Genomic DNA, 12008 nt, shown 5'->3' on the forward strand with positions numbered 1-12008 from the left:
GATTATTTAAATGGTTTGCTGCCTCCAAGGATCATGACCTGCTTGCAGTTCCATCTCTGAGAAAATAGGAAGTACAGTTTTTGGGTTCATAAGTTAGGACTTCCATTTGCTTCCACTATTTTCTCCTTTACAGAAAGACCCTCTGATGTGGCAAAACTCTGGCCCAATATTTGCACTCTGCATTGGTTATTTGATTACTGCTGCTGATATAAAGAATTCCCTGACGGACATAAGAATTTGTTAAGATTTGAAAGCACTGCATTACTCTTGGATACCTACATAACGTGAAAGCTTTAACAAAGCTTTAGAGATCTCTTGAATGATGGTGATAACTGAATTTGGAACCATGTGAATGAAGACTGTTCAATGAATTGAATCCTATGCACAAAATATCCACTGTCCTGTCTACCTTCAAGGCCTTTTCTGATTGGATGAAAATATGTAGCAAATGAGGTTCACAGTATTTCCAAAAGAATGAAATTCCTAGCTTGGACGGAAGGTTTTCTTTTAGAGGATTGAAGGCAGAAGGAGGGAAGGAGCATTAGGTCTTGACCCACTGTGACTGGGTGTGCAAATCCTACTTGAACTTGAGATTTACTGATGTCAGGGCATGACTCGTGATACGTGAAATATATCGTGCAAGGAATACTGTATTTGTGTGTATGTTCCGTCAGTTCCTTTGCCACTGTAAATAAGTAAGAGCAGTTATATATTAGGTTAAAAATTACACAACACCGCATTATTAGTCCAGCAGGTTTATTTGGGAGCACTAGCTTTTGGAGTGCTGTTCCTTCATCAGGTGGTTGTGGAGTATTCCTGCAGGTTTATTTGAAAGCATTAGCTTTCGGACCACTGCTCCTTCTTCAGCTTGTTGTGGACTATATTATATATTAGCGGTTTTTGAGAGGATTTTGAGCTCAGGTTGATAAGTACGTAAGTTAGCTCGCTGAGCTTTGAAGACTTGTTTTCAGACATTCTGTCACCAAACTCGGTAACATCATCAGTGAGAGTCTATGGGGAAGCACTGGTATGTCCCCTCTCTCTATATGTAGATCTTGGTTTCTTGAAGTGGGTGATGTCATTTTCAGTTTCTATACAAAATACAAACAAGGGCACCAGTTTGACTGGGACAACGCACACATCCCAGGACTGGCGAAACAAAGACATGTACGAGAATTCTTAGAAGCTTAGCATTCCAACCAGAACTCCATCAATATACACATTGATTTAGATCCTATCTACCTTGCCTTGGGCGGGAAAAATACCGGAAATCACATCACCCACCTTAAGAAACCAAGACCTATAAATAGAGAGGCGAGACCTACCACCAGTGTTCCACCGGAGACTCTGAGATGTTATGTAGTATGATGACGAAACGTCTGAAAACAAACCTTCAAGCTCAGTGAGCTAACTTATTTAGCAGTTATACATTCCTAATTTGGATTTGACAAGGTAAATTGAAAACACATGGAAACCCCTTTTATGTCCAAAAACATTTGAAATGATGTTTATCTGTTGTCGAAGTATTGACACCATGACCATTAAATAATATTGTAAGGAAACTCTGTAATTCTTATTGTTGACTACTTTTTAAAAGATTATGCTGAGAAGTGTATGTATGCGCACACGTGTGCTGCATTTAACAAAAAGCTATAAACCCACATCTGTATTTTTATGCTGCACAGCCGAACTCCTGGAAGCCGTCAAGCCTCTCCCACTGAAGTGGCTGAACGCCTGGGTCCTAACCAGAACACTTCAGAAGGTTTAGGCCAATTGGCCAATGCCACAGCAAGTAAACCACCTGGAGAAGAGTTTCATAATTCTGACTCTCAGACTTTAGACACCATTGAGGCTGCAGTTAGCCTAAATCACTTACAGTTTGACTATTCGGGCAATCAAGTATCCATGGACTCATCAGCTGCTGTAGGTCTTTTTGACTACAGCTCCCAGCATCAGGTTAGTCCTTATAGATGAGTGATTTGGTGTTTGCTTTCCTGTGAGATTAAGCATCATGCACAGAATTGAACAATTGAAAAATGAATTAAAATGTTCTGAGGCTCAAAACCTTTGCGACAGCCTGGTAAAGACTGGTGCTACAGCTAATCACATAGATTTAAATAAAGCAAAGTTTCTTGCTATTTAAAGATTTTCATCAGCTCTGAAGTTTGGTGCCTCTTTTCCCACCCACTTCTCAAAAATGTCCAAACATTTAACCAGGATATTAAATTTTGTCAGACTTCCAAGAACCTAATTCGAATCAGAAACGTTATCATCGTTTGAAATTCTTCCAGCTCCATAGGTGTACTACATTCCTTGGTTGAGCCATATGGTGAGTACTTGCCTTCTTGCTAAGAAATTGACAAGTGGCATTTCTCGCCTCGTACATCGGAAAATGCCACTAGACAATATTCCAGAGCTGTGGTATTGACAGAATGCAATATTGAGTTTTTTTTAAAAAAAACATGTGTACTTCAGTTTTTATTGAGTGTTATTTTTATATTTTAACTTGCAAAAAAAAAAGCATTTAAATTGTATCTTGTCTTAACTTGGCCAGCAATGATTTCCTTGGTGCATTGCAATAAATTATTTTTTTGTACTGTAAACAAAAGATGCTGGAAATCACCATGGGTCAGGAAGCATCCATGGAGAGCAAGCTAACGTTTCGAGTCTAGATGAGGTCATTTCTTTCAAAAGCCTATCTTAACCAAAATTGGCAGAAATGGAGATCATGTAAAACGTTCTTTTGTTCTTTTCCTTGTCAATAGTAAACGATCTAAGAATGATGAGATTTATAGCAACCCATCTGCAATATATGTTTATCTTCCTTTTTATGCTAGGAATAGCACAGTTGCTCTTGATTTTATTTTTACTACTTTCTTGGATGGTGATTGACACAGTTTGACTTCTTCCTTTGCCAATCATTTAAGGAAATTTGGCATAAATTAATTGCTGCTTAATCTTTCCTTCAAGATTGATCAAGAGAGATGCAAAACACTACCAAGTCAATCAGTTGAGAAAATTTGGCAGAAAACCAATACTACTTACTTGCATTTGCATTGTTTATCATCAAACTGCATTTTTCATTTGGTGCATTCCTTCCTCAAGAATAAATCGGGTTTTGCCTTGTAAAGTCTTGATCATTCATCATTTCACCTGTCGCACTTCAGGTCTTGCAGTCTGGGTAGAGAAGTGAAAAGTGTCTTTGAGTATTGGCAAATTGAACAAAAAGATATCACTGATGTATCACTGATTAAGATTTAGCAAAAAGAAAGATTGTTTCTCTTTGACCAAATTTTAAGTTTTGACTTATGGTATCATTTCTCAAGATAAGTAATCTAATGTGTAAATAGTGTAAGCTATGAAAGCAAATGCATTATGCCTGTGTGGGTAGAGTAAGAAGTAATCATACCACTTAAGGTTTATCTTACTATATAAAGGTAAGAGTTTGAAAACTTGCACTGACTATGATACTGGTGAGATATGGTGGAGTGAGTTGCATAAAATAAACTGGATGGAGTGCTGTATAAAGCAATGGCAAATAGAAAAAATAGCATTTTATTTCAAAAGCTTGTATACAATGGAGATCCCTATCAAAATGTTTGTGTGGCCAGACTGCCTTCAGGTTATAGTATGGTTTATATTGTCATCAATCGCAGTGATTCCTAGTTCAAAATTGAAAAAAAAATGAAATATGCTTTTGTGTCAGTCTAGGTGAAAGCAGTTGTGTGGATCTAGTATCAAACATTGGGCTTTCTTGCAGTTAGTACTTAATTCAGTTGATCAACACCTGCAGCATCACCAGCATTTGTAAATATAGGCACGCTTTCAAGTAGATATTAAATAGTTAATCACCACAAGAAAGGTTGTCAGGGTAAAAGTTATTGGCTGGTCTGATATCAGGAATTAGGGACCTTTATTTATGTGGCTGACTGGAGAAAGAAGTGGCATTCTCCATATAGCAGAGGCGGCTAAGAGGAGATTTGATAGCAGAATCATGAATTGGTCTGATAAGAGTGCCCCCCCCCGCACCACCACCACCACACACGCGCACACCTCCCTCTGACAGGAGGTCAGAGAATCCAGATTTAGGCAGATTCGTTAGAGAATCAGATGTGATGTGAAGACACAGTTTTATGCAGTAAGTTGTTGTGATCTTGGAGTGATAGTGGAAATAGTAAGAATTAACTTTGAGAAGATGTGGGCAATCAGTTGAAGGGAGACATTTTCGGGGATGGGGTAAGAGCATAGGAACGAGATTTATTGGGTTATTTGTTAAGTGTGTTCATTATTGGTTGGATGATCTCCCATATTATAATTCATACATTAATCATATAATTAAAAGCAAAACAGCTCTAATGCTGTTGACAATTTTGTTCTTTCATGATGTCCTGTTTGTGCTCTGTCCCTCAGACTAGAAAAATGCACTTACAGCTAATATTCTTGAAAAGTGCAGTTTACCTAATGTTTGGAGGCTTCATGTTTTTGCTTGTTCAATTTCAATCGGTTATTTGGCTTTGGCTCACATTTGACAAATCTATATCCAGGTTAATTAATAGTTTTTATTTCATGTTGCCAGTATCTTCAGTAGCTCTTGTAGTTGATCCCTTACCAATGATAACTATTTTTCATAGAGTTTGAATTTTCATGTAGGAATTAATTTAGTTTGCAAAAAGTGGGGTTGTCAATGACTTAGAAATTGTATTGTTCATGAAATTATTTTTGTTCATGGACACTTCACAATACTTTTTGATGTGTTGCATATTTTCGTGCTATGCACACTCTATTTTCTGATTTGTACCCCTCTTATGTCAGCATATTCAGTCTTTATCATTTTGTTCTTTGTTCCTGAAATCAATTTAGGACTTCATCTTGCAAAGTTCCCCAGTTTAAATAGTATATCCAGTAATTGTAGACCAAGCTCTTTCAGTTCCTTGACTGTAAAAGACTTTTTTTTATTGTGTTTATGATCATGACTAGTTAGGCCAACATTTGTCATCAACGTTGTCTTGTCTTTATTTATATAGAAATAAAGAGAAACTAAGTTTCAAGTACTAACTTCTATACTTTATGGAGGTGATGGCATAGTAATAAAGTCACTGGACTGGTTAACTCTTAACTGCCCTCTGAGCAATTAGGGGTGGGCAAGAAATGCTGACCTGACCAGCAACACCCACATGACATGAACACATTTTAAAAAATATTTAAGTTGCACACGAGAATAATTGTAGCTTACAGAAAAAAACACTAAACCAACTGGGTTAGCATGACTGAAGCAGAAAAAGCCACTGTAAGCTCATCTGTAAAATTATAATATTGAATGACATTTAAGATGTAACCTGTTGTCAAAATTCAGTGGGTTAACACAAAACACTGCCATTCCTCTTTACAGATAAACTTGAGAGACATTTTTCACCATTTTCCTCTTCCTTTCAGGTTTTCCGCATTTACAACATTTTAAGTTCTGTTTTCATGTTTGGTTTTTTCCCTTTAAAATTACTGTTGTTTGACATATCCTTGATGCAACCTTAATATAAATTTCATTTAAGGATAGTGACAAAAGTACCATTTGAAGGCTTTATAAATTATATATGTTGGCTATACTGTTTCTTGATTAAGTTTACCTCACAGTAGCTTTCAGGGATTGCTTCAACGTTTGCTTCAAACATGATCAGGCAGTCATTATTTTGGAGTTGTAATTGACTAAGTCACAAAATAAGCATTTTGATTTAGGTAAAGGATGAAACAAATGACATTCTCATCCAATATTGAAAATTATTTTTCCTTGATGAAGAACCTCAGTTGTTAAAAGGAAATAAGATAACGTTACTGATTTTAAAAATAAATTTAAAAGAAAAATAATTATGTAGAGCTGTTTTCCGAAAGCATATTTCTTTATCTTGTTAATCCATGGGAAGAATATTACCTGCCATAGTTGCATGGGCAGAGGTGGGGCAGGATGGTAACATGCTGGAAATGTTTACCACTAATGAATAGGCAGTGGCCTGACTGCACACCCTGCTTGCTTGGTCCATATAAAAATGTATTTATTGCTCATTTTTCCAAGAGTGTTTTAAAATGTTGTCCCTGCTGCCTCAGCTTTGGCTGTCTTCCCATTTTCAGCATCTTAATTGCCTTCTGTCAGTATCATGAGGCAAATCTTTCAGCCTTGTCCGTGCATGTCGGTCACTTGAAAGCCACTCCTGTGATGGGAACTCTTCCACTTGGCAAAACCTCACCTTTTGACTACGTATTCAGCATATAAATTAACTCTACAGTTAGCTCATGGATTAACTCTGACAACCTTCACCTTGAACCATGTGAATTAGAATTATTACCTTAAAATGTTTTTGAACTTTAAATTGAGTTTGGCAGATGAAAAGAGTAATTGAGCATTAGAATGTGGGAACAGTAGAATCATCTGGAACTGATTATGGTTTTTGTACAATATAATTCTTCATGTTAAATTTGTTAAGTATTAAGTTTAGCCTGACTTTTTAAAAAGAGAAAATAGATAAAAGTAGAAACTGTCAAAATCTGTTTCTGAAAGTCATCCACACTCATGCTTTCAAATGAATAACTGCAGTCCTACTATTATTGAGCTATAATAAAACTAAGCCTTCTCCTCTTTCTCTGTCTTGCCATTTACTAAATACTGACAAGCTCACCATGTTTCACCTTTGCTGAACTGTTCCTGTAATGCTGCCAGCTTGAACTTTTCTATTCAACTATATTCCAGTGCTATTTTATTAGATGCTTGCAATGTGATGTGTTTTGGATTGGTGGTTTGGCACTTCTTTCTACTGAGGTTCGGGGTGCATGCAATTCTTGAAGAAGCAGTGGGGGAAAATGTTGGTGTATTTTGCTGTGGATCTGTACATTGTTTATAATTGTGCATTGCAGCTCTTCCAACGGCAAAATGCAATGACGGTACAACAGCTAACTGCAGCCCAACAGCAACAGTACGCATTGGCGGCAGCCCAGCAGCCGCATATAGGTAAGGACCAAGAATCTGTTTAGTCAGTGGTTGGTCAAGTAAAGCAAAATGAAAATACTTCTCCCTTAACAAAGGTAGCTCTTGAGAAAAAAATGTTTATTTTGAATGTATGTCCAAGTGATTCTGACAGTTTTACAATGGTTAGTATATACTTGGTATATAATGCTCTTGTATGAAAATATTAATTTGCTCAAGTGCAGTAGATTGCCTTTTGTTTATTTTAGAAGCTTTCTGATTTTTTTGACATATCTTCAGAAGATTAAAAGTAGTTCAAAGTTTGTGAGAAGATTAGTAGTTCGGGTGCTCGTTGTTGTGGTTCTGTTTGCCGAGCTGGGAATTTGTGTTGCAGACGTTTCGTCCCCTGTCTAGGTGACATCCTCAGTGCTTGGGACCCTTCTATGAAGCGCTTCTGTGATGGTTCCTCCAGCATTTAGAGTGGACATACCTCTATAAATGCCAGAGGAAACATCACAGAAGTGCTTCACAGAAGGCTCCCAAGCACTGAGGATGTCACGTAGACAGGGGACAAAATGTCTGCAACACAAATTCCCAGCTCGGCGAACAGAACCACAACATTAAAAATAGTGTTTATTGACTGACAAACTCATTTGTTTGTAAATAACTAACAATAGCAGTAACCAGGCTGTCTTTGAAAGATTAAAAGTAATGTTCAAACACTGACAAGTTGACCTGTTAAGAAGAAAATAGTAGTAACCAGGTTGCGATGTTAACCTGCTTGTTTCTTAACAGTGTAAAACTATTAGTAAATAATGAATCACCCTTATAGTACGTTTAACATACCAAGTATGTATTTGTAATAAATATTGTGTTGGTTAATGCATGTAACTATTAAATGCAAGAATAATATAGTTTGGCTAAATCAACATCATGTAAATAAAAGCATTACAGAAGTTTGTAGTTAGTAAACAAACAGGTTATTTTGTTGCTCAAACTTCGCACTAACAGTTTAGTTCACCACCTCCTACTGCCCCCTAGACCATGACCCCACCTCCCACCACCAAATCATCATCTCCCAGACCATCCATAACCTCATCACCTCAGAGGATCTCCCATCCACCGCCTCCAACCTCATAGTCCCAAAACTCCGCACCGCCCATTTCTACCTCCTGCCCAAAATCCACAAACCTGACTGCCCCAGCTGACCCATTGTCTCAGCCTGCTCCTGCCCCACAGAACTTATCTCTGCATATCTTGACACGGTCCTGTCCCCGTTAGTCCAAGAATTCCCTACCTACGTTCGGGACAACACCCATGCCCTCACCTTCTCCATGATTTTCGCTTCCCCGGTCCCCAACACCTTATCTTCACCATGGACATCCAGTCCCAGTACACCTCCAACCCCCATCACGAAGGACTCAAAGCCCTCCGCTGCTTCATTTCCCACCGTACCAGCCAGTACCCTTCCACTGACACCCTCCTTCGACTGACTGAACTGGTCCTGACCGTGAACCTCCACACCAAAGGAGTAGCCATGGGCATCCGCATGGGCCCCAGCTATGCCTGCCTCTTTGTAGGATACGTGGAACAGTCCATCTTCTGCAGCTACACTGACACCCCACCCACCTTTTCCTCTGCTACATCGATGACTGTATCGGCGTTGCCTCGTGCTCCCACAAGGAGGTTGAACCTTACTCCCACTTTACTAACAGCTTCCATCCCGACCTCAAATTTACCTGGACCGTCTCAGACTCCTCCCTCCCCTTCCTAGACCTTTCCATTTCTATCTCGGGCGACCGAATCAATACGGACATTTACTATAAACCGACCGACTCCCACAGCTACCTAGACTACACCTCCTCCCACCCTGCCCCCTGTAAAAACGCCATCCCATACTCCCAATTCTTTCGTCTCCGCTGCATCTGCTCCCAGGAGGACCAGTTCCAATACTGTACAACCCAATTTCCCCACAGACGTGATTGACGATGCCCTCCACTGCATCTCCTCCACTTCCCGCTCCTCCGCCCTTGAGCCCCGAGCCTCCAATCACCACCATGATGACAGAACCCCACTGGTCCTCACCTACCACCCCACCAACCTCCATATACATCGTATCATCTGTTGTCATTTCAGCCACCTCCAAACGGACCCCATCACCAGGGATATATTTCCCTCCCCTCCCCTATCAGCGTTCCGAAAAGACCACTCCCTCCGTGACTCCTTCGTCAGGTCCGCACCCTCCACCAACCCAACCTCCACTCCTGGCACCTTCCCCTGCAACCGCAAGAAATGCAAAACTTGCGCTCACCCCTTACTTCCCTCCAAGGCTCCAAGAAATCCTTCCATGTCCGCCAAAAATTCACCTGCACCTCCACACACATCATTTACTGCATCCTCTGCACCCGATGTGGCCTCCTCTATAAGAAGACAGGCCGCCTACTTTCGGAACGTTTCAGAGAACACCTCTGGGACACCTGGACCAACCAACCCAACCACCCCGTGGCTCAACACTTCAACTCCCCCTCCCACTCCACCAAGGACATGCAGGTCCTTGGACTCCTCCATCGCCAGACCATAGCAACACGATGGCTAGAGGAAGAGCGCCTTGTCTTCTGCATAGGAACCCTCCAACCACACGGGATGAACTCAGATTTCTCCGGTTTCCTCATTTCCCCTGCCCCCATCTTGTTTCAGACAAATCCCTCGAACTCAGCACCGTCTTCCTAACCTGCAATCTTCTACCTGACCTCTCCACTCCCACCCCCACTCCGGCCTATCACCTTCACCTTGACCTCCTTCCAACTATCGCATTTCCAATGCCCCTCCCCCAAGTCCCTCCTCCCTACCTTTTATCTTAGCCTGCTAGACACACTTTCCTCATTCTTGAAGAAGGGCTCATGCCCGAAACGTCAGTTCTCCTGCTTTTTGGATGCTGCCTGACCTGCGCTTTTCCAGCAACACATTTTCAGCACTAACAGTTTAGACTCTGGAATATGCAGTACAGTTTCAGTATTTGCAGATGACTAAATACAAATGAAAAACATGGCAGCATATAAAATCTGAATAAATTTGCAGAATAGCATGTATTTGGCAAATCAATTTCAACATAGTTAAGGGTGAAGTGGTACATTTTGGGGAGAATAAATAATGAAGCTGCATATTGTTTGGATAATATGAACAGGGTGGAGGAACAAAGATCTAGAGCAAAAGTAGAGATTAAAGTTAACTAAGCCACCTTAACAAAAAAGAAAGCAATGATATTCATTTCTAAGTCAATAGTTAGGGAATTTAAAGATAACTTGTATAAAATTTTGGTTAGACTGTACTTGAATACTGTGCATGTGATGAGGTACATTGATGAAGCTGTAGTTTCAATGGGTTGGTAGCAGAACTGGAAGATTATAAACATCAAAAAGAACTGAATTGGATAAAGCTCTTTTTTTTGAAAAGGCTAAGAGGTTGCTTGATTGAGAAGGTAATAAAAGTATGTAAATGTGGCTAATTGCGTCGACATCATGATCGTGATGGAAACTTGAAGACTGTTTTATACTGACCATCATCCGCCCTGGTCGACCCCCTGTAGTGACAGTATAGTTCTTATCAATAAATCACCCTTGGGCTTCAATTATTTTCTTTTATCTTTCATCTTGTTCTACCTCTCTGTCCTTTAAAATACTCATTCTGTGCCACTCAATACCACAGCAAGTTTTCTAACCAAGATTACTTCCAAATCTAAGCTCTGCGGCAAGCAGTTTCTTATCCTTGATGGATTCGCTTTCTATTTAGCTCATTGCATTTGCTGTCCTCTTATGTTCACTAATTTTCTGTTCTCCCTTTGTGTCCCAGCTGCAGACACCGCTCATCAAATCAAGTGGCCTGTTGTTTTTGTTGTCTTTTTCTTTAAGGATGTCTCTTGTCAATTCCTTGCATTACTCTTCACATAAATCTTCTCCCTCAACTCCACTGCTTTTATATTGAGAAAAATTTTACTCTAAGGCACTTAGAGCTATATATTCAATTGCCTCTTGGCTTTTCACTCGTTTCTGCAGCTACCAATCTGGTCAATTTTGCTCTCACCTTTAATGCACTTGTCATTTTAATTGCTTTCTTTTATTGCCCTGATTATTCACCTGATGCTGCATTCTTCTTTTCCTTAAGCCTGAGAATTGCAAGCTTGAACATTTTGTGGTGGTTTAGCCATTAGCACCGTATCTAGCTGCACTGCAAAGCACTATCTGGTCCTGCAGTCCTTTGCCAAAACTGCTCACTATTCCAGGATTATCAGAGAATGCAAAGATAATGAGGCTTTTACTCCACTGGAACCCCCTTAAACCCTCCTGCTGGAGTCAACCTCAGCATTGTCCAATCAGCCTACGTCTTTGTAATTAATATTTAGACCATCTGTCCAGTTGCCTGACCAATTTTGTCCTTTCGGTCCACTGATCCCCTGTACTTGCTCTGAACATTCTTCTTTCTCTAATTTTCATCCATCTTGCATTATGTCCTCCAAGCTCATCTTATCAATGGAAGTTACTTTACACTGAGGAAAGTAGCAAAACTGCACCTAAATGAAAGCTAAATAAACACATGAGAAAAGAAAAGAAGTTTGCAATGGTGGATTTATATGAAAAATGGATGCAAACTTTTATGAAACAGAAATGTCAGCATAGGCTAAATACCCTGGTTACATGTTATGGGCGTAGTTACCACATTCATGAAAATCAGAGCAAACACAAGCAATTTGAAAGTCGTGAATAATAATTGACCACTATGCAAAATCTTCAGTGCTATTTGTTTCCTTGTTTGGATTAAAATGTCACTATGGCAAAATAGATATACAGTATTGAAGTGAAATAATAACTGCATTTTTAATTCCATGTGACTCTCGATCATTTAGCAAGCAACTTAGCTATGCAATGTGTTAGCTTACTTGCACAACCTCCACATGAAAAGAATATTGGTTTTAGCTGTGGGACTGAGAAAGTTGGAGGGAGTGGAGCAAAATGGTTGTTGCTCTTTCGAGATGATTTTGTCTGAATTGTTAAATAGTCCATTG

General features: G+C 39.7%; 1 protein-coding gene across 5 annotated transcripts in view; it reads left to right on the top strand.

Moving 5' to 3' along the window:
• The window catches only part of LOC132834733 (pumilio homolog 2-like), a 125350-nt gene that overhangs the window by 64721 nt on the left and 48621 nt on the right, over window positions 1-12008 (top strand). For 2 of the 5 annotated variants that reach the window (XM_060853702.1, XM_060853712.1), the window contains exons 7-8: window positions 1677-1956; window positions 6901-6994. In XM_060853702.1, coding sequence (XP_060709685.1) covers window positions 1677-1956; window positions 6901-6994 — 374 coding nt within the window. The remainder of the gene's footprint in view (window positions 1-1676; window positions 1957-6900; window positions 6995-12008) is intronic. The other 3 variants (XM_060853719.1, XM_060853727.1, XM_060853736.1) reach the window with 2 other exon arrangements.

Source organism: Hemiscyllium ocellatum, chromosome 3 (genome assembly GCF_020745735.1).
Source record: "Hemiscyllium ocellatum isolate sHemOce1 chromosome 3, sHemOce1.pat.X.cur, whole genome shotgun sequence".
Lineage (NCBI taxonomy): Eukaryota > Metazoa > Chordata > Chondrichthyes > Orectolobiformes > Hemiscylliidae > Hemiscyllium > Hemiscyllium ocellatum.